The following is a 25,361-nucleotide window of genomic DNA, read 5'->3' as shown; positions in this document are numbered from 1 at the left end:
AGATCGGAGGTTCGGCGCGGGGTGCTTGAGCGCGTCCGGAGCAGGTATACGCGACGTTGGTAAGCGGAAGTTGTCGGCGACTGTACAGGCGACAGATGGCAGCTAGGCGGAAGGAGGGAAGGAGATGTGGTGCGATGGCATCGTTGCTCGAGATCTAGAAGTTGCGTTTGCTGAAGAGGCCCGAGCTCAGCAACGCTAGCCTCCGCGTTCACCCAAGGGCAACCGCGACCGTTTACCTGGGATCTACCGGACTAGGGACCGACGACAACTGCTACAGCCGTGAACCTCTACCTCCGAAATTACCAAAAGCCAACATCCAAAGAATCAACATGGCCGAAAACGCGGCGCCAGGAAGCGCAAACAACACGGGCGCAGACAGCTCGCGCGGAATGCCCTACTACGAGCGACTGCGACGCGACTTGCGCGAATCGCTCAACAAGAAGCGCATCATCGACAACAGTCTGGTCAGTACAGCCAATGACGCGTTGTGAACTTGCGAGTTGACTTTCCATGGCAGCTACAACTAGAGGACAATATCCTCCGAGTCGAGACGCAATACCTCGAAGAGACGAGCGCCGGAAACATCATCAAGGGCTTCGACAACTACATCAAGGGAGCGGCGACCACCACAACAGCAGGAGGAGCAGGCACTGCCACCAGACGGAAAGCACCCATCAGTGATGCAGACCGGATATTCAGTCGGAGCTCTACAAGCTTCTTGAGGGTATGTGGAGAGATACCGCGCTTGCTCATGGACAGCCAGAGAATTGATGCTGACTGCACTCCAGGAATCCTCCACACCAGGCTCCGCGACGCCATCGCACGCTCCTACCCCGACGTCGTCCTTCCCTACGCGCGAATCGAGCCAACCTACAAACGGGGCGAGGCCAGGAGGAAGCAAGAAGAAGAAGGCAGCGGACGACGACGACGATGACGGTAACAAGACGAAGCGACAGAAAATTTCCTACGGACGCGAGTGAGCACCGATCCCAAGACTCCGACACCGCTCGCTTCGAAAGCGGCGGGATACAAGAATCCTGAAATTACAAAAGAGTACCAAAGTTTCTCCAGGCGAGCAATTTGCTCGGGGACGATTGCGCGTCCTATGGGTCCCGAGACACGGAATCTAACACGCCTACCAACAAAATAGGAAGGCACAAAAGCATCGGTTAGGCACCCGAAGCTGCGCGTGTTCAGCGTGTGGATACCTTACAAGAGGCGCGGGAGGGCTGAAACTGTCGTAGATCAGACTTGGGAACGCGGGGTTGGTTCAATCTCGATATGAGACCCACTTTATGGAGGATAACGTACTACACCACCAGCGGACGACAACGCATCTGTGCTGACTAGCTGGCGTCGTAGTGGAGATTACCTGATGCTTGAATTTGGTGCTTGCTTCGAGGAATGGCGGTGGAGTTCGCCTTGGCATTTTGTTACGCGCAAGCCGTGTTTGTAGTCTCTGCTGGCGGCTTCATCTCTGCGAAGCGGATTTCATGCTTGACGAGGGTTAGCATAGTGGATCACAAAGTAGAATGCAAAATGCAAGTCCCGCTTGTCGCAGCCAGAGATTGTGAAGGATTCATAGTACATCATCTGGGGATAGCGGTAGCGAATGAGCTTTTCGAACCTGTTTCCCTCAATTCATCATGACATACCAGCACCGCAATGTGTAGTGAGGATGAGGCGTATGACCATAGTCCTACCATCCTTGTCGTTAGCCGCTGCAGAGACCCTTCTTTTCGTCAAGATCAAGAATAGCAAGGGCATTAATGCATGCAATCCCAAGCCTCATATGGTTGTTTTGAGGCGGCGTAGACACGACCAGGATTGAGATTATACTACCAGCCATGGTCGCTTAACATGAGACGGCTGCGCAGGAAGTGCATGCTGGTAGGCTGTGGACTTCGCATCCTGGAATACCATGGTATGCGGAACTATAACCCAACGACACCAGTTCGCTTCAGCTAAGGCACTCCGCCCTCGCTTGGTGAGCGTGTCGGTGCATGGTACTACTTGGAGACGCGATCGTCGGAGATTAGGATAGCAAAGCGAAAGGGTGTCTCCCTTACGAACCAACAGTCAGAATCGCAACACTGGCTTGCATGATGGCTTGCAATTCCGTGTGGTGGCCACAAGGTTTGCGGTTTCAAAGACCGACCGAAATAGAGGAGCCGGAGCGGGTGGCGAAAAGACAGGTGTTTAGGAGCATGGCGGAGATACTTTGTCCTGAGTGGTGGTTCGGCGGTATTGCAAGCTAGATTACAGCGCACTCTCCGGGCACCAACAAGCGCGGCGGACACCAGTAAGGAGCGGAGCGAAAGAGTCACGCACTCGCCTCGTCACGTTCTCGTAACGCGATATGTTGCCTCAAGTTTCGCGATGCTGTAAGTCGTCGCGTCCCTACGACGATCTTTACTCGAAAAATGGCACGACTCTACAGCCGTCAGGCACACTACGATCTCATCTCAGGCTGCTTTCGGACCGTCTCCAGCGCGTGACCCACTGTTACAAGCGAGCATCGTGATTGGCACTCCCTGCAAAGCAGAGAAAATGAAAAGTCCCGCAGCCGACGCGACGCAGAAAGAAAGCCCGACGTCAGCAGCGATGGGGCTTTGCGCTTTCGAGTGAAACAAGTGACATCGTGACGGCCCACTCAGCCTCGTACGCAACTCCGACTTTGGCGGCAGGGGCAACCATGAAGGACGGGACCGGTGGGCGTGTAGCATAGAACCAAAAGCCCTGAGGCAGCCCAAGTACAGCGGCACACATCCCACTCGACGAATTCCAGGGTCCGGCGGCTGCTAGCAGGGGCTGATGCATGCATGACGGATGCCAAGACTGGCCCCTTGTCGTAAGCCCACCGCTCACGGGACGCCAAATGATGGCATTGCGGAGACAAGCTCATGACGAGGTCGCGTTGGCTAAACCGGCGACCGAGGTATCGCGAGTGACGACCGGAGACCGCGCCATGCTCCCGAACCAAAGGGCCGCTGCCGTCACTATGTCAGCTGGTGAGAAGAATTTGGAAATTTTTCGAGACAGAGAAAACGGAAGATGGTATGCATGGGATAAAACAAGGGTCTTTGATTCAGCCGCGTTCCTATCCACAATATGGAGGGATGCGTCATTTGGATCCCGCTGCCTGTATTCGACGACTCAGTGTCTGTCGAGAAGCCATCCTGGCTTGTACCCCCATTCGGTGGGTGGCACCTATGCGCGCGCGCTGCAAGCTACTACTGTACAAACGTCATTGTGCTAACCGACCCTCCGCGCGACTCTATGTCGGGAAAGGGTGGTTGCTAAAAGAGAGTCTAAAATATTAAAGGGTATAAGCGAATGGTGATGACAAAATGCTCCATGACGACTATGGGTCAAAGCCCTTGTCGAGCAATGTCGAAAGATTAAATAAGCAACGGCGGGCGGCAAGGAACCAGGCCCGGATAAGACAAACGCGTAATGTTACAGGGTGTTGAAAATCGCTCGGAAACGGAATACTCGTAATTCGGAACACCAGAACGCCGTGGTGGTCTCTCGGGTGGAGGACCAGGTGGTATCTCAGTAAAAAACCGTGGTGGGCAGCGATGGGTAGAAGGGAAGGACCGTCCCAGATTGTTGTCGTTTCGATCTATAGTCGTGACTAGGAAACGCGCGACGGTGGTATCTCAAAACATTATATGTACTGAAGACGTGTGCGACGAAGCGGTTGACGTGAGTCCTGGGACGGGGTCGAGACAAGCAAAGCACTAAACACGACCAAGGTGGTGATCACCTAGTGATCGACGCTCTCCGGTGAAGGGTGGTCGATGCTGCCGTCGTTCTTGTGAACCTTGCGATGTCTCCTCAGGTTGGATACGACGGAGAAGTGGCGGCCACAGCCATCAACTTCGCATGCGAATGCTGTTGTAATGTTAGTTATGTAGGTAGGAATGTGCTAGGGAGTACTTACGCTTCTCGCCGGTGTGGCTGTACATGTGCGTCTGTAGCGAACTTGGGCGTGTGAAGCGCTTGTCACAGATCTTGCACTTGTGCTTCTTTTGCGAGCTGGAGGAGACCTTTGAGCTGAACTGGCTCATCATCGACGCTGGCGCAGGAGGCATGTTGGCACCGAGGAGCGCATTGGGGCGGGGCAGAGTGCGCGAGTTGCCGAGATCGACAGACTCAGATGCTGAGCTGTAATCTGTTACAGAGCCCTCACCACCGTAGTACCCGTTCGGGCCGTAGCTGCCTGATGAGATTGACGAGTGTGTCGAGTGTGCGGAAGGGAAGCCGTATGAGTCGGTCGAGCTGCGGCTGGTTCCTTGAGAGCCGTAGATATTCCTGGGGGTAATGTCTGACTGACTCAGGGAGACCATGCCACGGCTTGCATCGAGCGCATCGCTGAAGCTGTTGCGCGGTTGCTGTGCGTTCATTCTGCTAAAGTCAACAAGTGAACTTTGGCGTTGTCGTTGGGCTGCGCTCTCTACGGACTCGTAGAAGGCTATTGAGGGGACTGACGGATGTGAAGAGCGGCGGGAAGCATCCTGTTGGTATGCGTACGGGCTCCGTTCTGTGTTGCCATATTCCACCTGAGAGTAGGGTGCGGAAGTAGGAGCATAGGTTTGGTTTGGTGATGACCCAGATGTAGCATAGCCAGTAGGGTATCCTCGCGACATGATATCTTCAGACGTAACAAGTAAGTTCTCTGTTCCGAAAGTGCCGTCCGGGAGAGTAATACCTTGTCCCATGGGAGCAGCTGTGACTGGCAGACTGTGGAACGGGATCGCAATGCTGGTAGGCCGTTGTGCGTCAACATTGGGTGCGACCGTTGTTTGGTACAGTTGCTGCTGCGAGGCGCCGGTGGACACCCAAGGGTTGGTGAAGTGTGGTTGTTGTTGGGGGTAGCGCATGTGATCGTAGCCCATGCTGCTAAGCTGGGGTTGTTGGCGGTTGTCGACAGCCATTGCCATTGCGATATCGAAGGTGGCGGAGGTGAGGTGAAGAGGACCGGAGGAGAAGGTGGTACAAGAAGACGAATGTGAGTGTTACAACAGGCACTCTACTCGTAGATCCAGGTGTGAAACGTGATAGTTCGAGGGTTGAAAACGTGGAGATAGTCGATCACAGGTACTCAATGGTGGGATCTGCGACCTTTTGAATTCACTCTGACACTGGGGACTCCCGTGCAGTGGTAGTCCAAGTCGAGTAAAGATAATCCCTCTGGTATGTCGATCAGTTGACCTGTACTAACCAGGAGCCGTGGCGATGAACCAGCGAGATTAGGTGTAGGGCGAAAGCGGACACCAGTGACTGGGTGGCAGACGCTCGAGCGTTTCAAGTGAAGCACAGTGCTTGCAAGGAGCAGAAATGCCCAGCGGGTGCAGGGGCGGACCGTGTGGGCTGGGGTTGCGTGTTGCGTGTCGCGGTGGAAGGTTCGGTAACGTTATTCGCTCCAAAAGCAAACCAGCGACAAAGAAGTAAGGATGTGAGGGTAACGATGATGAAAGCAGTATTGATAGTCTCTGGTACGAGTTAAGGCAAGAGACAATTTAGGATTGAGTAAAGCTTAGAGGTTGGGGAGTGTTGATCAGCAGGCGATTTATCGGGGAAGAGACACTGATAAATTCCGCTCCTTGAAGCGTTTACGTCTTTTGGGTTCACAGCACCTCCATCATAGGCTGGCAGCCAAGCATAGTGAGCAGGCAAGTTGGCTGAAGACCCCGGAAGCACCTACGTCGGTGACGACAGGGATGGTTTGCGCTAAGGCATCTCTCTGCACGCTGCTTTTAAGCGTGTGGGGAGCGTTATTCAATGGCCTGCCCACGGCCGATGTGGCATCCGCGCCATTGAGCGCAGTGGGCTCAACAGCCTTCAGCTCCCGTTTACTCACGCCAGCGTCTACCGCTTCTCCATTGCGCTATCACCGGCAGCCCTCTCACCCGTGAGAGGCCAGTGGTGCGCCAAGCAAGCCCTCGCCGCTAAGCAAGCCTTTCGTCTCTGCCAGACAGCTGCGAATCAGCGGGCGGTAGGCGCGGGAGGGATTTTTGGCTTTTGTTTTGGCGTGCATCCACCAGGCCAGGGTCGACGAGGGGTATGGAAGCGGACTAGTGCATTCACTCACAATTGCATCCTGCCGCTTTGGTCAATGAGCGCTAGCCTGATGAGCGATAAGAGTGAAATGCTCCGCAGTAATGCTGACGAGTGCGGCAGGCCTGGGAGTTGCCCTGTGTCCTCATCCTGGCGATATCTGATCACCCCCTAAGTATTGCTTCTGAGACTGTCGACACTCGACGCTGCAGAACAACGGTCGCCTAGCAGCACGCTCCACCGCAACCAAGAAAGGGACCGAAAAGGCGGCTTCGCAAGCTTGCGGTTTCGAGGTGCATCGCGCCGGACACTGGCCGGAGAGGCTGCTTTCGCGTCGCGGAGTCGGACCGCCACAACTATCTCCACGTTGTTGCGTAAACTCGAACTCTGTGAGTTTCTCTCCCTCTGTCCTAGCGTTGGTTCCGCCCCTCTCCTGACTCTCCGTCGTGCACGGCGCGCTCAGAAAAAAAAGCGCCCGACGTGAAATTAGTCCCCTGAAGCAGCGCCTGTGCGCATACCTAAGCAATGGGCAAGCGTTTGATCGCCGTCCATGTTGCTTTGGCTGCAACGACCGTAGCTTAGCCAAATGGCGGGTCACGAGTTGCGGCATCCACGACAGTCTCGGGAACTGCCTTGTCCAATAGGGGCACCACAGGCAAGTCGGTCGCGGTCGGTGTACCTGCTCGGCACCATGTAACTGTACTCGACTGACACGCTGGGCCGAGTCCTGAGGAAGACACCACTTTGGCTTCCAGCAGAGCTCCAATCAGTCGCACTCCCCAATATCGGCTTGCCCTTGGGATGGAGGCGTCATGTGTAGCAGGGCTGGTTGTGTGTGCGGTCGCTATATCCACCAATGACGAAATCGTGAGCCGATAGCACAGCGTCGTCGATTGGGACAGGTCGTTTCGTGCTCCGTATCTTCGGCCTGTCATTGACGCGGACCGGATGGTTAGCTGGGAGGAATGATGAGAGCCAAGGCCCATTTGCACACCCCGCTGACACGCGCGCTGGTGGAAGGTGCTGTAGGATGTGGGCGCATCATGGGTGCTTGCTGGCAATGTCGTCATAGGGAGCCCGCCATAGCGCAGACGCTAGAGGCCGTAAGCGAGCTGTCATTGGCGCAGCCCCCAAGCGGTACCTGGCGACAGTGAAGGCCATGCAGGATGATGTAGGAGCGGTCAAGCATGCAGATGATTTGCCGCCCGGGATATTGAGCATGCTGCACAGCAGCCATTGTCGCAGTGCGTTATACCAGCGGGCAGAACGCTGTGTTGGGCGTTCAGCTCGCGTCGTGGCTTGGGGCCTTTGTCTGAATGCGAGCGCGAGTGGCAATCGGCAGAAAGCATGCACTCGGAATCTGCCATCTCACCGCTGTATGCCTGGTCGACGTGAGTGGTTAGGTGTTGGGACAAAAGGGCCGCCTTGCATCTCAAGCGCACGGAGCTGCTTTGCAAACCCCCTCACTGTGTTCGTGGCTCCGCGGGGCCTGGTCATGCAGGGCAAGATCTGTTGGAGCAGCGCCATCCCGCTCAACATCGAGCTTGCAGCCTGCACTATCAAAGTCACTTGAGCGTCAGGCCTCCACTTCGCTGCGTCTGCCTCTGCCGCTACTCTGCGTGTGCAGCTGTCGACGGGAGTGGTACCCTACTCGAGTGGCCTGTGAATCGATTGCAGCATCTGACGCCGTGCTGTGCATCGTGTCAGCACCAGTACAGCAAGCCAAAAAGAAGTGGACGTGACCCATCCCCAGCGCTATCCCGAGTTCTGCTGTTGCAAAGGTCGTAGGGTGTCGGCAGCCGCTCGCTCGGCATTTGGACATTGGACCCTGCATTCGCAAGCCATGCCAGATCACCGAAGTTTATTAGCCGTTGTCTGTGAGCATCCTGCGCCCACCTACGCCCACTCGCCAAGCCATTTGGGTACTCGATAAGCTCTAGGGTGGATTGTTTTTTATTTCCGAGATCGCACACTAGCTTTGCAATACGAGCAATAGCACAAGGCGTGTGGAGAAGCAAAGCCGGCTCTCCAGATACCTGCGGCTTTGCAGACAATCTATGTGCAACAGCATCCCATAGTTCTGGAGATCTTCAGTAAGCGTTCCCCGCGATCTTCATATGAGCCAGATATGCGGCTCTGCGAGATCGATCAGCAGCGAGTGATTGTCAGGCACACGTGTTGGACACGTTCACCAAGAAGCTGCGCAGCACTGAATTGGTTGCGCAAACCATCTCCGCCGAGGCTTGTGTGCAGCTAGTGCTCAACAACCGCTCCATGGCCACGTAGCGCACGAACAAACTCCTGCTAGATCCGGGCAGCAAGTGAACCGAACAGCGCCTAAACCAGCGACAAAAAACCAGCAGTAAAACCGCAAAACAAAAGCAGTCGGCGAGGCAGCGAATCAAGTGCTCCCGACGCTCTGGTACATTAACCACCAGGTCCATTTGCTAGCAAAAACACTAGTCGCGGGCAGCGGTGCAATTGCGCGCTACAGCCAATGGCAACGTGGTGAGCCAAGAGAGCGCTACGACTCGGCAAGCCGCACTTACGAGTTCTCAACCCGCCCGATGTAACGTTCATCGAGACTGCGGGAGTAACGCGGGCTGTCAGGCTGTCAATCTTGGGGGTGGCTGCGCAAGGCACGTCTGTGCCATAACAAAGTTTGACCTGGAGATTCTGCATGTCCGATTTCTATCGCATGATCTCCAGAAAGTTCCCGCCCTCCTAACGGACAAGGTACATGATCATCACTGTCAAGCCAAGGAATTGGGTACGAAAAGCAAACACTTTCCCCTTCGAGAGCCACGAGAGACAAGGGACACGAGAATTGTGATGTGGTTCGCAGATCAAAATCTTTTTCTTTCCTAATCTGATTATGCGGCATTACAGCCGTTACCACTGCCCTATCTCCCCTTTATGCGCCCGAGAGGACGCGCAATGCCAATGCTTCTAACTTGCTGGTGGGGTTTTTCTCGACAGTTGACTCGAGTCGAAATCCACGTTTTCATTCTTTAACCGGCTTGAAGGAGAATTATCGGATGACCAGGATGTGATCAGATGCACTTGATCTCCACGAGCACGTGCATACTGCATGAGGAAAGCTGCATTCTCCTTTCTGCCAGAACATCGCATGGGTCTTCGCATCTCGGGGCCTGAACGGGTCAGGTTATGCATTGGCATTGAAAGCCCTGCCAATGAAGTGAGGCTGAATGGTCGCCGAGCACCACCAGCATCTAACTTCCTGTCGCTACCCTATGATGCATCCCTATCTTTCAGAAAAGTTTCCGGTACTGTGGTTGAATGTCTAAGCGTATCTGCATGACTTCTTTCTTGCAGACTGACTTGACGTTTTGAGCAAGTGGTGCAGCTGTGCGCTGTCAATGCTTGGTCTCCAAAAGGAAGGAAGGCGCGGGTGTCTTCCCGTCATGTCGCGGCTCTATCGATGTTGAAATGACGGTGGTCGTGATGGAGCACACGCTCTGAGCATTTCATCGAGCGACGTGCTCAACGACTGTCCGTTCGCTGGCCTGGAGGCGCGATTTTGAAAGCCCCGGTCGTGCCAAGGTAGACTGTCTCGTGTTGCTCATACTATGAGCATTGTTTGCCCTATTTGAGTCGGCCTCATCCAGAGAACCGGGCTTCTTTGTTGTGAGCGAGTCTGTTTCTTGTTCATGCGCCAGTTTTTCAATGTTTGCCTCAGTCAGAGGCATGGATGGTTCGGCCTGTGGCCCCTGAGAGCTGTTGTGACGGATGAGCTGTGGCCCGACTAACGAAAGCAGTTTTTCGTCGCGCAATTTCGTGTCTCTTTCCTCAGCGTGAATACGCCGCATAGCCCGCTCACCCTCATTCTCGTTGGACCTTGTGAATGCTGCATCGCTTTGGTAGTGGAGGCGGTCAAGTTCAGCGGTCAATGCCTGCGCCGTTGTTTCAGATTCAACCGACAAAACTGCCGTTCGCGGGTGATCTTTTGCCCTAGAGCCCACCTTGGAGCTTGGGGTTGCGACGCCATGTCGATCGTTGTCGTTTGTGGATGGCTTGCTTTTGGCCGTCTTTCGCCGGCCTTCGAGTGCCCACTTCACAAGCATCTTCTCACTGTTAGCGGACCCACCAGTTGGCTTGGGGAAACCTACCTTCTCCAGCAGCTTCCCTTTGACTGGCTTGGCGAGATAGTCCTAACGAGTCTTAGCATCTCCTATATCACGAATCCGAAGGTGTGCCTGCTGAAAACTTACATCCATACCACACGATACACACTTCTCCTTGTCTCCCTGAATCGCGCTAGCCGTCATGGCAACGATCGGAACACCTCGAATTTCGGGCATATTGCGCCACGGTGATTCTGTCCTGATTGCATGGGTGGCGGAGTAACCGTCTCGAATAGGCATCTGTATCTTCTGTTAGCAAGCAACACGTGCAAAGGCTCGTACGAAGCTATCTCACTTGAACGTCCATCAGGATGATATCCGGGCGTGGGTGCGAAGGGCCGAACTCCTGCATTAGATACTCCAAAGCTTCTTGGCCGTTCCACACTGCATTGACCGAGAAGTGAAGCTTCTTGATCGTCTTGAGCGCGATTTGCTGGTTGATGTGACTGGTCGTTTGTTAATGACATTTTCCATGAGAACGTGCTCAAGCGCAACTTACTTGTCCTCCACAACGAGAACGTGAATCTCCTGTCTCTCGTGTTCGGGAAGGCTCATCAGATGATCCGGAATGGCTGATTTCAGCAGCGGGTATGATGAGTTCCCGTTAGGAAGTTGCGGTGTCATGGGCGGTGTATGGCCTTCCGAGCTACCACATGAGACTGACATGTCACTCTGGAGTCGATCCGGAATTGACTCTAGATGAACCAACGGTGATTCTCCATCTTGTGAGGGTGCACGCGTAAATGGTATCCAGAAAGTAGCAGTAGTGCCCTGCCCCAGCTTCGAGTCCAACCAGATCTGACCTTTCATGAGCTCAACGAGGTTCTTGCTGATGGTCAAGCCCAGGCCGGTTCCGCCGAATCGTCGAGCCGTGGACGAATCTGCCTGACTAAAGGGCTGGAATAATCGCTTGCGGACCTCCTCTTCGATGCCAATTCCAGTGTCCTCAACATTGAAGTTGACCGTGACCATATCTTTTGATTCTTGACTGATAGAGACGGCAAGTCTCACGGTACCCACCGAGGTGAACTTGATGCTGTTGGTGAGCACATTGGTAAGAATTTGCCGTAATCTGCCTGGATCTCCCATTACGCGCAGGTCTGCTTGAACTTCATCTTGTATGGAACTCTGGTAATCCAGACCCTTCCTCTGTGCAGCAAAAGACATCATCTGAGCAAGTCAGTAAGAATGATGAGGTCATATACTGTAGTCTGTGACATACCTTGTTTACGTCTCGGAGGACGACGCTGAGACTGAACTGCACCTCCTCAACGTCCAGCCGTCCTGACTCAACTTTCGAAAAGTCCAAAATATCATTGATGACCGTCAAGAGACTGTTGGCGCTTCGATGAATGTTCTCGGCACATTCTTTCTGCTCCTCGTCCAGGTTCATGTCGAAGAGGAGCTCAGACATGCCAATTACGCCAGCGATAGGGGTTCGGATCTCGTGTGACATATTGGCCAAGAACTGCGACTTCATCCGACTTGCTTCTTTCGCTGCCGCTTCGTTGGCCAGGAGCCTCGAATTCTCCTTCTCTTGCTCCTTGAGTTGTTCTTCTCTTTCCCGCAGCTCGGTTATATCCATGGAAACACCGATCACACCATTGACAAAAGTATCGCCTTCGACGCCTGCAGTCCTGGAAGTGCTCATGAGCGGCACTAGACGGGTCCGGTAGTAGCGAGCTTCCGACATGTATCTCCCGTTCACGACCTCAGCTGATTGTTTTCCCTGCAGGATCTCTTGAATAGGTCCATGCCATCGCGCTCGATCATTGCCACGCAACTCAAAGACATCGAAAACGTTTTTTCCGACCAATTTTTCCTTGTTGGTTCGTTCGGTAGCGGCCATATCGCCTTCCAGAACCTTGACCTCATTGTTGCGATCAATAACCCAGAGGACAATTTTCGCGTGCTGAATGACCTGCTGTAATTGCTCTCTTGTTTGACGAGCCTCTTGACGAGCCAAGACAAGATCGTGGATATCGGTGCATGTGCCGAACCACTTGACTATGCGTCCGGAGTCGTCGTAAAAGGGCAAAGCTCGTCCTAACATCCAGCGCCACTCTCCATCATAGCGCTGGCATCTGTATTCTGTGTTGTATTCTTCGCCTGTCTTGAGAGAGTGGAACCAACGTTGAGCAGTTGCTGACATGTCATCTGGATGGAACGGTAGGCGCCAGCCTTCGCCTATTGATTGCTCGACTGTCAACCCTGTGTAGTCATACCACCGTTGAGAGAACCAGTCGTGAAGCCCATCAGGCGTAGTCGTCCATACCATGACCGGCATGAAGTTTGCAATGTACTCAAACTGCTTCTCGTTCTCTTCAATCTGGGCGGCAATTTGCTTGGTATACTCGGTGATATCCTTGAAGATCACTATACCACCAAGGAAATCCCCAGTCTCTTCGTGGAATACAGGCTCGCCGTTGATCTCATACACAATCCGAGTACCTGTTAGCGGATGGCGCATACCGATGCGCCGTCCTCCGACTCTCTCTCGTGTACGGCAGACCTCAATGATGGGAAACTCATCAAGGTCCAGAAGGCGCTGGAAATCTTCGGTCCAACAGACGAACTGGCTGAGGAACTCTGCCTGGTCTCCGGGCGCATAGGTGGAATCTTTCGAAAGTAGCCGCAGAAGGGCTTTGTTTGGAATTCCGAAACTTTGGTCTTTCCACATTGCTGTAAAAGAGTCAGTTAGGGATTCTCAGATAGCTGTGGAACCATACATACCGTATGCGGGCATGGTAATAGAGTTCAGGATAGCATCCTTGAGTTGTGTTGCCTTTTGGAAAATAGAGGCCGAATTTGCAATGTCGGCCTTGCCCCTAGTAGGAGGACCTCGAGGTGGAAATTCTGGCTGCTGTAGAGTTGGCGTGACGGCTTTCGAAGTCGAATTCGAACTGCTTCCTGAACGCCGGCCTGAGGAAGAGCTCGACGAACCTGAACTTCGTGGTTTGTCAAGGCGAGCTCCCGTGTTTGTACGAGTGACTATACGACTGGAGGGTGGTGGCGCACTCTCAGCAGCTACTGCACTTGTGAAAGTCAGGGTGTAATATTGGTTCTCCTCAATGCTCCAGATGGATATGATGCAAGATGCCATCATTGCGTTTTCGTAATCTTTCTTTCTTTCCGACTTTTGCAACGTGCCGTCGGGATCCAAAGAAAGCGGCGCAATGACCACCTCTACTGATACGTCGCGTACCATTGTTCGCGCAAGGTTTGTACTGCTCAGGCGTGGCAATGATTTTGTTGGCTGGGGTTTTCCTTGAGATGGCATATTCGCTGCGGTCGGTGTGGTGTGGCCGCTGCCCATGTGAGAATCTCCATCTTCGTCTAAGCTGCTTGCTATTGAGTCGTCGATTACGCAATCCAGAAAGCTCTACAAAAGTTAAATGATTAATCAATGTGCAAATGCATGGGCTAAAACGAACCTCCCATGTGATCAGAATTGGAGAGCCGTTCTGTAGGATATCTACACCAAGATCACCCATAGTCTTGTCCTGCAACGCCTCCGCTATTGAAAGATCATGTTCACTTTCCAAGTCGATACCAAAAAGGCGACCCATGGCCTCGTTCGCAAGCACTACGGTCTTCTGGGCAGACAAGACAAGAACCGGTACTGGCAAGTACTGAAGCGCAGTAAATGCAGCCATGGTGGCTGACGGCTCTGTAAGATGGATTGACATTGAGTCGCTACGAATCGAGCTGGGAGACGCAGATCTGGAGCGAGAGCGCTCCTCCATAGGGAAGTAGCTGCCATCGCCGCTTTCGGTCTCTGTCATTATGATCACGGTGGTGTGGTGGCGCGAGTATTATGGCCGCGTAGGATTGTGATGCGACTCGTGTATCCGCGGACCGTGGCGACCGCCGAAGATAGAGCCGATTTCGAACGCCTCAACCAGACCAGTCAACAACATGGACTAAACGCCGTATCCAGATCATGAGAAGTTTCGCGCGCAGCCGTATTCGAGGTCGAGAGAAAAGTGCGAGTTTGCGGCGTGGAAAGATGTTGGGCGGTGTTTGTCGACGCGCTTCGGTGATCGCTATACGAGGGGTCGATCGGTAAGTCTAGACCCTGACAGACGCTACCAAGGTAACAACTACCGGTGCTGCAAAAAGTGAATCGAGAGAGGCGACAAGTACACAAAGGCACCACCAGGAAAACGTATGAGTGAAGGTCAAAGATGTCGCGAAGTTCTAGAAGCACGCTTCCGGGATGCCGGGTGCTGTAGCAATGACGTAAAATTGGCAGGTGAAAGAAGTCGACGCACTTTTGAGACGGCGCGCGTCCGTAGCGGCCATGGGGAACATCCCCGAGCTCTGCCATTCGATGGAACATGATTGTCGGTTGTTTGGCGCGAGATCTGGGGGGTCCATTCCTTTGGCTGATCCGACGGCGATCATTGTGGGCTGAACACTGTTCGGTTAAGGGTCTCCAGAGCTACCTAGGTACTTCCCCGTCTTGTCTTGTCACTCTTGGACTGGGCAGTACATTGTTGTGTATTGAACATGTCGACGATTTGGTCTGATAACGATCTCCACTAATGCCCACGGCCTTCTGTTGAGGCTGGGGTATGATCGACCGGCGGTCTAGAATAAACGCGATTGACAAGCCATGCACGGCAATCGAGAAATTCCCATGATCACGATGCGATTGTACCTCTTCCGGGATCACGACATTTTATGCACTTGCGGAACTGGTATTATACATACATAATGAACACATTCTTCTCGTGTCATTTAATTGGGGCGATGTCCTGTCAAGAAGCCCGAGCTGCTTCGAGATACGCTGTGGTAGGCGTTGCGCTTACATAATCGCGATGATGGTGATGTTGAAGCCCACCAGGACGACAACTGTCTTTCTGCTAGGCAGCTACATCGACACCTGCGACTTTCAGCGATACCCCCTTCACATATCGTAGTGCACGACACAACAACACGATTCTGCTCAAAACTTACAAATGTTCTTCTTCGGGCTCGGCGGGCTGTTCACAGGTATTACATGTGAAGTCGCATCCGATAGATTCGCTCGCTAATACGCGCAGTCGCGGTCCTCCTCGTCAACGCCATAGCAATCCTCTCTGAAGACCGCTTCCTCGCACGCAGTACGTTTGCCGGGCCCTCATAACCCGCCGCGACCTTTGCGCATCCACGCATCCACTGGCACACGCGAATCTACAATTGAGCATCCAACTGACCAGGACATAGTTGGCTGGACAGCATCTGCAGCAGAACCCGGTTTCGGCGGCCCTCGCGACGATGCCAGTATAAAGGCGCGACTGATCAACCTCGTATCCTCAGTACGGACGCTCATGAGGTGTACGTGTACCCCTCAATCCTCTCCATACCCACGTCTCTTGGAGGGGTGGAAGACAAAGCCAAGACAGATTTGCTAACACGATGCAGTACCATTGATGTTGATCAACACCCTCATGATAATCTATCTACTGGTCCTCGGCTGAGCGCAGCGCAAACACGTTACGAACCAAATCCCGACGATTTCGATTAGCATATACACGGCGCAGGAATGGGCGTACGCAAGCGTTTGGCAGTGCACGCTACAAAAGGTTGACTTTATATGATGGAGTTCATGGGGTCAAGTACTACATTGAAGAGCATTTGATATCCCTGCGTGAAGCGAGCCACTTGGGACAGGACATGGAGGAGAGCACACCCTGATGCGATTGAGCGGGGCTGTTGAATCATAAGATACCACGTCATCCTCCCGTTGGAGTATGCAGAATTGAATCTCACAAATCGCTTTGTCTTTGGATACATTGCCAATGTGATCCGTATAAGCAAACTGGTCAGACACATGGAAGTGAGAGAAGGGAAATGGAGACACATGGAGACTATGTGTAGTTTCAACAAAGAGAAGCGAATGTATAATCCGAGTGTCGCGAATCATGTTGCAATCTACGATCTCTGAGTCTCTAGAGAAGAGTGTAGAACTCGCTTCCCGCCAAAGTAATAAACTACCAAAGGGCGAGGTTGTTGTACTCAAATACTACCTCGATTTCTCGATTTCCAGCACAGCGACGAACCCACGCAGATATTTCCTTTTCTGAGTGAAGAGCCCACACGCTTTTCTTGTCCCAAGCAACGCAGCCATGGATCACAACGCGCTCGAGGCCTATCATTGTTTCCAAAACCCAAAGGGCCGCCGATGTACTGCTCTGCAATATATGCATATCAGTCACCGGGATAACCCCACTGGTGAACTCGAAAGAAAGTGAAGGGACCCTGAGCGTGGTTATTGCATCTCTTTGCGCGTTGCTGAGTTTGTTGACGAATATGCCGATATCCTTGGGCAACATCTGGAAAGCATTGAGCTTGAAGGGTAGGAGGCGCGTCTCAGCATGGATCTGACGGCTGACGGCGAGGAGCCACAGATCCGCGGGGAGAGGTAGGCAGCGAATAACATCTATCTCGTAAAGCCCCGAGAACTTGGGGATTTTGGTGTGGCGAAGGGCGTAGGCATAGATTTGGTTGCGGATCTCGCCCGGGAGACGCAGAAAGGCCGACTCTCGCTGGTTGCGTGTGGCACTGCAGCGATATTAGTTATGATCTGAGCCGCGCGAAACTTCCGGAATGACTTACATGATGGCTGCTTCTTGAGCAAATCGAGAGTCGTTGCATGGGACCCAGAGCATCGTGGTGTTTCGTACGCTATTCAAGCTTGGTGGTGAGCAAAACAGAAGGAGCGTCGAAGGTGGTTTCCAAGGTTACGACAACAATCCAATCGGGCTAGTGAGAGCAAACAGTCCTCTGATGTCACCCATGGATTGCTTTGCAATATCGGAAGGTGCGCCTCTTCTCTCACTTCAAACGACCTTCACCTCTTTAGCCACGGCAGCGCAAAGCTCGACCGTCACTCCCGCCCCAGAGAGCACATGTATCCAAAGCCTCTGTGTGTCACTCAAACGGTCGTTCTCACTTTTCACCTCTGCAAACTTGACCTCACCCTTCTTCCCCTCCTCTTCCGGGACTCGCCAAAGAAATAGATCGGGTACACCGCCACCTCTCTGCCCATACTCTTGCGCCATGACCTTGCACACAGTTGCCAACGCCTCGCCGTCAAAGCAGCGAGCAATCTCAAGCAGATCCACAACGTCGTATGTCCAGTCCAGACCTACAACGCAAGTCCGGCGCTCGTGGTGGTCATCGTAGATTCTTTGGATGATGGCGGGTGCGTCGCCGTTTGATATCTCATTCAGCCTCGCGTTGATCTCGGATATCCGAGAGGGATAGAAGGCGTCGGTATGTAGGTCCAACGGACAGGTCTGGTACGGAGTCTGGAAGACGTTGGGTACGTAGGTGAATAGGACGTCGTAGAACAAGTATGCGAAAAGCGTGCGCACGATACCACCTTCAGCGTGATAGCCTTTCCAGCCTTGGTTGCGGTAATGCGAGAGACACATTGCTTCGACCGAGCATTCGCCGTCCTCACGCGGATCAATCCATATTGTCTTCCCACCTCGTCGGCCCGATTTCGCATGTGGTGAGCTAGTACGTCTTGACAGTGAGGGTCTTTCGCGTTCGATGCGCGTTCCCTCCATAACGACTTCGACGGGCTTCGTCAAGCGAACATGTGAGAAATCATGTTGCAATCGTTTAACAAATTTCAGAGACAATTCAAGTTTGGTGATACGCTTCTGCAAATCATAGTGATAGATAATATGCACAAGGTTATCCTGCAACCCGTCTTCACAGGTCTGCAAAGCAATGAGCTTCCAATGCCTCTTTTGTTTCTCTGCGCTTCTGTTCTCTGCATCGGTCAATGCAGCCATGTAGTGTTCTTCAAGTAATGCTTTGCGCTGATACCAAGCTCCTCTGCGAGAATGATGGAACAGTCGCTGTTGCAGCAGCTCATTCAAGAGTTCATGCTCGCGCTTGTGCTCCTTCCGTCGTCTGAGTATGTCAAGCGTCTTGTGAATGATGCGCGTGTATACCCACGCTGGTGAAAGACGACGAAGGTATGACCCTTCGCCGCTGTGGTAGACGCTGTCCTCTTTTCGCTGCTCTTCTTGAACAAGCACCTGCCAGCGCGGGTATACCTCCTCAAAAGTATCCAAAATTTCTTGATACCCTTTCTCCGTTGGCCTTCCGTTGAACTCCAAGATGCTATCGATCCGGTACTGCGTTCGTATAGAGGCCTCATACTCGAGCAGTAGGGACCGAGAAGCGAAGATGTTCGCAGATCGAGAGACAATATACTCTGGAAAGTTCCAACGCGCAATCTTCGCCAGGATGATGGTTGTCAACGACTTCTCGGTCCACTCGGTAGAGCGGTAGAAGACAAGATGGACACGTTCGAAGAGCTTCAAAGTGGCCAGCGAAAGTCGTATACAAGGGCCCGTTTCTTGCATGATCCTGCGTGTGAAGTGCGCATCGCGATTTGCATCATCGGAGAGATCAGCTTCGGGCTCCAGCTCGACATCGGGCGTCTCTGGTCGTGACCTGGATACGGAAGATGCTCGCGACATCTCCGAGTCCGACCGCGTCAATCCAACATGGCCCAGACCGGTCTGTCTCTGACTTGTGCGTCGTAAAGCCTTCAGAAGCTCACCCTTGTTCTTTCCCTTGACCTTGGCATCCTTTGCAAGAGCCTTCAGTTCATCGAGTTTCAGCAAGGATGATGCTTCCTCGAGTGTGCTTATCTCCTCCTCAGATCGATCCGCGAACGTGAATGTGCTGCCCAGTGTTGTGCCTGCTGGCGCCTCTAGTTCGCCCGGATGTGACTCGACTTCGGAGGAGGAAGCCGGCAGGTCGTATGTACGTTGCAGCGTTTCGGCTGCTGCGTCAAGGTCTGAGATGTCGCTGTGGTAGCCCAGGTTCTTTATGCGATGCCATGCGGAGGTCTTGCGAAGGAAAAGGCGTACGTATCTAGGAGAGAAGTCGAGGTTAGTATGACTCTACTGCCCATTGTACTGGAACTTCCATCTTACAGATACTGCGCTTCGTAGCCTATCTCTCTCCACATCCGAAAGACCTCTGTTTCGGCCTCATCAAAGAGGTGGCCTTCCTCGTCCAGCACTGTATCCAGTGCGAGGTTGAATGCGTCGACATAGAGCGAGCTTTTGCCTCGAACCCATGATCGCTTCTCCAAGCGCTCATCTGTCCCGGCTGTCTTGCTCTCTTCCTCCGCCTTGTACGCCTCATATGCTTTGATGGCGTCATCGCCTGTGTCGACTTGAGGTAGCGCACTTTCTAGGTCTGTCTTGTGTTCTTGTTCTTCCTCTTTGATCACAGTACCACCACTCTCGTCGTCAGAATCAAGCACTTCGCGCTTGACGGCCTTGCGAGGTGTTGGTGGTGGTTTCTTGGGGCTGTTGCCCGTCTTCTGGCGCTTGACCGGCCGATCTTGCTCGCCATCGAAGTTGGTGGATTTGGGATGCTTGATGAACCGAGTTATCATTTGATTGTGTACGGAAGGGCTCCGAGGATTGAGCGCCATTGCGAGGTCGCAGCAAGCTGCGGAGCGGCGCCTGGAACCAATGCAAGTAGCACTCGCCACTAGCCAGGGCGACGCGCGAGATCGCGCTGTCACGAGGCACTAACCCTGAGCGGGTCTTAGCGTGATCGAGCTTATGACGTCACCAGGCCACTATATCGATCTTTGGGTGAAGGAACTCCATCAGCCCTGACGGACACGAAAGATACCGAATCGCCTAGGAAAACATTCATCCCAAATTTCTGCGCTAATTCAAACTTTGCTTGCATAGGACGTCCGTACTGCGCTGTGTAAACCTCTACCCATTCTACAAACGTCCAACCGCCTTCCTGGGAAGTGGTCTAGGTGAAGATACCGCAGCTATAATCGACAGCTCTCAATACTTGCCTAACGCAGTATCGTCTGTTCTAGGTTGAGACGAATTGCGACAGAAATGTACGTGTGAAATCCTACCCTCTAAAATCTACGGCAGAGAGAACCTATCTATAGATGCGGTATGCACCGAGAAGAATAGCAACGCTAGCGGAGCGGGTGGAGGGTAGAGGGTGAAGGATATTCTACTGCAATCAACGGCTTGCGATATTGCTGGATTAGGTAACGTCTGGCTCGAGATGAGATGGAATTCGATACATTCAGTACACCCGACGAAGCGCATCAATTAATAACAGTCCCATAAGTTGGCGGCATCATCTTCCTGCCTGCGCCTCCGGACCTTCACACCGGACTACTCTCGACTGCGCCAACTCCAACCTACTTCCCATCCATTGGTCGCTCTGAATCTCTACTTCGGTTTCAATCTGTACGCCCATATAGGCTACGCCATTCATTCCCTTCCGACTACTCCCCGCTTCCAAATCTTTCCTGTCGTCGCTCCTTTGGATATCCTCTCTTTCCATGAAGGGGTTCTCGCTTCCTAGTACTCTTTGCCCAGATGTATGTATCGAAGTAACGCCAGATTGAATATCGTAAGCGAGCTCGACGTCGTGTGAGCTGAGGTTCGTAAAGGTGCGAACACGGCTCTGGCGTTTGCTTATGGATAGGTTACCGTATCCATGCGAGCTCTGGCCAGGCATCTTTGATTGGCTGGTGGTATAATAGCTTGTGTGTTCACGAAGGAAGCGTATGTGTTCGCGGAGAAGAGGCCAGATACCGGGGAGATTGGCTACGTAGACGGCAACAGATGCCTCACGGGTATACCACAGCATGTACGTGGTGGAGTATACGTCCGATAGATTGTAAACTTTCGTCAATATTGCTGCGACGATCTTGTCGGCCGTGTTAGTAAAAACAAATCGTGAGATGATAGGAAGGAGGAACATACAACGAAGATACCCATGCTGAATAATATGCCTAGCACAACCTTCTGTTTCAGAGGAAGTGAAAGCGACATGATCATCGGTATCGGCACAGCGATGATGAGGACATCGCTACTTATGTTGAAAGTTGCCTGTACTATCGCAAAGTGTTCAAGTGTCGTACATTGCGGATTTGGGGGCGGCACTGCCCAGTATCCTACGAATGGGCGACATGCACTGAAGAAAGTAATCTGGACAGCGAACCAGCCGATAACGACCCATAGTGCAGCCACTTTGATCCACTTCATGTTCGTTGTTCCGGTCAGCATACGAGCAAACATGAACAACATACAGGCTTTCAAGGACCATATAACGTTCAGCATGCACTACTAGGTGTTAGTTATGCTTTATAGTGTGTTTGCATGTCTCATGGTCTGTTGACTTACTTGCTCGGAGACGACGACTATCTTCGATCCTTTGATTCGCTCATCTATCTCTTCTTGACTGAACGTGGAGAATAGCTCTGGTGGGAAGAGGTTGCTTCCACCTCCCGTTGCGATTGTGTTCAAGCATACAATCAGCCCAGTGTAGAAGGTCGGTACGGCTGTTGCCATGATCCAATCATCTGCTGCAAAGGCGTTTAGGCTTCTGACTCGATGCCATCGCGCGTATCTGTAGTTGAGAGTGAGCACGGCGCTTAGTTTGGCTAAGTATAACTAACGTGCGGAGTAAGATCATGACCATGCCGATGCCGTACAATATCCATGATTGCACCGACAATTGCTGCGGAAAGTCGGACATGTCGCTCTCGCCCATGATCGGAAATAGGATAGTCTCGCCTGAGAGTCGTTCGGCCAATATATTGTCCACGAGACCTTTGGTAGAGAAAACGAATGCTTGGAGTTATCAGTCGCACTTTCTCCACATGTAATGCTCCATGCTTTGAATTGTTAATAGCTCGGTTCAAACATAGTGTCGAGATAAAAGGGTTAAAACTCTTGAAATGAGATGACAGCCTTGGATGATAAAGATGCTATGCCGCGGGAAGTTTACTGCTTAGCCAAGATAGACATGGTTCCGCTGCACCTATCAACACACCTAGACATCAGGTCATATCTGGATACGGCCCAAGAAACGGGACAGGTATCCTGAGACTATACCAACAACAAACATCAATAGACATCTCCGCGAAGTTGTAATCGGTATGTTGGAATCCTTCGAGGTCAGTGGCGTGGATGGCCTGTGGCGATGATCAACATCAAAGTCGACCTAAATAGTTAGCATCCTGTACCGGCCCATCCATCATTCCAAGAGATGCCAGTGGGAAAGCATGATTGGCGAGAATTGTCGCCGATAGCCAAGCCTGTCCCTGAACGAAGCGCGGGGTGCAACATTCGGCGCGATGGGGTTGACCGCAGGCGTGGGATGTAGGCGCTGTCCGAGGCGGACGCCTCCAGCCGCACGGTAGGCATTGTCCGTATTGGTATCAAACATCGCAAGAATCCACGTGTAAGCGATGCTTGTGATAATCTTAATGACGGCAGGACGAGCGGTGAGTAACAGCCTCAACAACGAGCGAAACATGTATTCAACACGTGCTGCTTCGCCCAGAACACTCTCAAAGGCTATGCGAGCCAATCAAGGTACATACCCATGTATGGGCGCAGAGAGACTCCGGTAATGAGACATGAGTTGTCCTGCCGTATACGCGTATATTTGCGGCAATATCCACATAGAGACGTTGAAGCGTGGAGGCGGGGAGGTGCGCGATAAGGGAAAAAGAAACCACGACGGGATGCGGATGTCATCCGCCAAGCGATCCCTGCCACTACTGCCAAATCCTGCATTCTCTGAGCTTTCAGAAACCAACCAAGGCTTGATTACAAGGGACCTATCTCAAAAGAAACATATATACATTCTCAAGATAAGGAAATATGCAGGTCCCAACAGACCCTCCGGCACCATGAAACAGACAGCGGAGAAACCGGAACAGCTCCATAGGAGATCTGCATCCAGGTACCAAGCCACATCATGCAGGGAAGGACCGACCACTTACACCAGACCCAACGCCAGAAAACCGCTGAATGTAAACGCTAAACCGCTCAAAAAAGCTCCATGTATAGGGAAGATACAATCCATGAGTGCAACACTCGTCTAGAGCGCCCAACTGCCTTTCCTAACGGCAGTTCCACGCCCCCCAGCCATGAATTCATCTTCAGCCATGTGGGGGTGTTGCCTCGCCCATTCCTGGATATATATGCGTAAGGCGCGCCAGCGCATGCATGTCTCCTCGGTAATCTGGGTGTCCTTCAAATTGCCGTCGTTGCCCAGACGAATGTAGCCACGGGATGAGGCGAGGTGATCGTCTTGCCTCAACTCGGAAATGGGAATGTGCGAAATCTTTGAAAGCTCTTCATCGAACGGACGTGCCATTGATGGATATCCGAGTGACAGGTAATTGTACACTTGGGTAACAAAGTTGTCACCAAATTCTTCTTCGATGGACTGCTCGACAGCGAGCTTCTCATCGATGCCCGAGAAGTCCGTTTGCCCAAAAGTGACGCCGGAGCTCGATGCCGGAGGCGTAGGTGGCAAGAGGCTCGTAGAGGGCGTTGGACAAGGTGACATGGGGTTTGGCTTCTCATTGTGGGGTGTGAGTAGACCGGCTGGCCCGCGTGGGGACTTGTCTCCACCGTTGACGCAGAAACCACCCCACAACCCGTGCGTGCTTGAAGCTCGGCTGTTGGCATTGGACCACAGTGATGGTGTTGTACTTGTTTGCCTGCCATTGCCTTTTCCACACCATAGGCTCTCTCCTGTTTCAGACGCGGCCTTGGACTGCTCAGAGAGATAGCACATAGCCGTCCTGACCGCATCGCATCCTTGAGTAGGGTCAAAACGAGATGGCTCCGGTGATGCACATCGAGGGAATTTGATGTCCTGTCCAAGCATGGGAGGTCGGGCTTCTTTGCGTTGACGCTCTAATTCGGGGTCTTTTCGCTCGTTCGCAAACTTCTTGGCCGTAGCAGCATCCAGAAAGCCGGCTGGGTTTCCGAATGGGCTGAAAGCAGGCTTGTGATACTCTTTCGGCTTCTGCTCCTCTTTACCGGCTTTCTGCTTCTCTTGATACTCACGCATGGCAATTAAATCCCAATTAACCTGCGTGAAGGACGGTTCTCGCTGCGGCTTGGCCTCAGTGACTGATGGCTCTGAGCCTTCTGTGTCATGATCCACGTAATGAGCCACGGGTTCGTGGAAGTCGCTGTTCGGGAATGCGGCCAAAGCCTGTTCCCGAAGCTGTTTCTCTGCAGCCTTAGCAGCCAACTCAAGTAGGTAGCCAGCAGAACTGTCGTCAACACTTTCTCGTCGTCGAGTAGCTTCTTTGTACATAAACGAATGGTCTGAAGTGTAAGGTGGCGACTCCGTCGGCGATGGCGGCGCAGATGCTTCAGACTCGGAAGACTCAATCGGGTCTAAGTCAGGAACACGAAACGAGTGCTGCGAGGAGCTAAAGTACGAACGGCGCCTACACGGTGAGGCGTTGCGTTGTATCTCCAAAAACAAAGGGTTCTGTTTGATATCAAAAGTCGGTGTGTTTGTTGGCGGTGTGGGAGGGATTCCCAGTATCCTTGCTTTCCGGGCACTTATTGCAGAGTCCGGGGTCGCCTCAGTCTTGTCGGACGGTTGTATTGCGGGAGTGTCGTCCCCAGCCTTGCGATGTCTTTGGGCAGTTTCGATCAATTGCGGTCGAAATTTCTTGGTAGGCAGTTTTAGAGAACCCTTGTACTGGCTACTGTAGCTTGAAGCCGCTTCCATAGGATCCGCTTTGAACTTCCCGGTGGGGGACGTTTGCTCTTCCCAGTCCTTGGCAAACTTCTGACGACTGCTTCGTGTGGTCGTCTCCACGGGCTCGGGAGCAAAGCGACGGTTGGACCTCTTGGTAGTCTCAACGGGCTCGGGCGCAAACCTACGGCTAGACTTGGAACTTGATTTTGTCGTCTCTATTGGCTGTGGTGCAAACCTCCGTGGCTTCGGCCTCTCGGCCTGCTGTGCCGGAGCTTTGTCCTGCTGTGCCGCAGCCTTGTCCTTGGAGGACGAGACAGTTGTCTCGATGGGCTCGACCTTGAAACGCCTGGGAGGAGCTGCTGACGCCATCTTTAAGTATGTTCAGCACTCGACGGGAGCTCCCTGATGCTGTACTTATACAGGCAATCGGATATATCACTAACGGTGTCTTCGCCAATCGCAAGACTATGCGGTCGCCCGGGTAGACTAGTGGCAGAGGCCTAGTATCTGGGGAGGTGCGGAACCGAAGCGGGGAATTTACTCGGAATATTTCGGAGGCATGTAACTGCGTAGGGGCGCTGTTGAGCGTGACAGCGACGTTGCGGACAATGCTCG

At 52.8% G+C, this 25,361-nt stretch overlaps 5 protein-coding genes across 5 annotated transcripts; 1 reads left to right on the top strand and 4 right to left on the bottom strand.

The window, feature by feature from the left end:
* Positions 1–329: 329 nt before the first annotated feature.
* J4E93_004608 (uncharacterized protein) lies at positions 330–980 on the top strand (the record flags this gene model as incomplete). Its single annotated transcript, XM_049342535.1, has 3 exons — positions 330–464; positions 518–724; positions 789–980. 3 exons carry the CDS (start codon positions 330–332, stop codon positions 978–980), a joined length of 534 nt encoding a protein of 177 aa, XP_049200687.1.
* A 2,789-nt stretch (positions 981–3,769) lies between these two features.
* On the bottom strand, positions 3,770–4,946 carry J4E93_004607 (uncharacterized protein; the record flags this gene model as incomplete). Its single annotated transcript, XM_049342534.1, has 2 exons — positions 3,770–3,897; positions 3,947–4,946. The coding sequence occupies 2 exons, from the start codon at positions 4,944–4,946 to the stop codon at positions 3,770–3,772; spliced, it is 1,128 nt and encodes a 375-aa protein (XP_049200686.1).
* Positions 4,947–9,551: 4,605 nt separating this feature from the next.
* J4E93_004606 (uncharacterized protein) lies at positions 9,552–13,864 on the bottom strand (the record flags this gene model as incomplete). The annotated part of the gene is made up of 7 exons (XM_049342533.1): positions 9,552–10,235; positions 10,296–10,448; positions 10,504–10,654; positions 10,708–11,378; positions 11,431–12,890; positions 12,942–13,590; positions 13,643–13,864. 7 exons carry the CDS (start codon positions 13,862–13,864, stop codon positions 9,552–9,554), a joined length of 3,990 nt encoding a protein of 1,329 aa, XP_049200685.1.
* A 3,171-nt stretch (positions 13,865–17,035) lies between these two features.
* On the bottom strand, positions 17,036–19,668 carry J4E93_004605 (uncharacterized protein; the record flags this gene model as incomplete). The annotated part of the gene is made up of 2 exons (XM_049342532.1): positions 17,036–19,097; positions 19,160–19,668. The coding sequence occupies 2 exons, from the start codon at positions 19,666–19,668 to the stop codon at positions 17,036–17,038; spliced, it is 2,571 nt and encodes an 856-aa protein (XP_049200684.1).
* Positions 19,669–23,114: 3,446 nt separating this feature from the next.
* Positions 23,115–25,115, bottom strand: J4E93_004604 (uncharacterized protein; the record flags this gene model as incomplete). The annotated part of the gene is made up of 1 exon (XM_049342531.1): positions 23,115–25,115. The coding sequence occupies one exon, from the start codon at positions 25,113–25,115 to the stop codon at positions 23,115–23,117; it is 2,001 nt and encodes a 666-aa protein (XP_049200683.1).
* Positions 25,116–25,361: the final 246 nt, after the last annotated feature.

The sequence above is a fragment of the Alternaria ventricosa genome, assembly GCF_023758065.1.
Source record: "Alternaria ventricosa strain BMP 2768 chromosome Unknown scaffold_6, whole genome shotgun sequence".
Taxonomy (NCBI): Eukaryota; Fungi; Ascomycota; class Dothideomycetes; order Pleosporales; family Pleosporaceae; genus Alternaria; species Alternaria ventricosa.
Note: the sequence above shows the minus strand (reverse complement) of the source record. Positions and strands in the feature narration are given on the sequence as shown.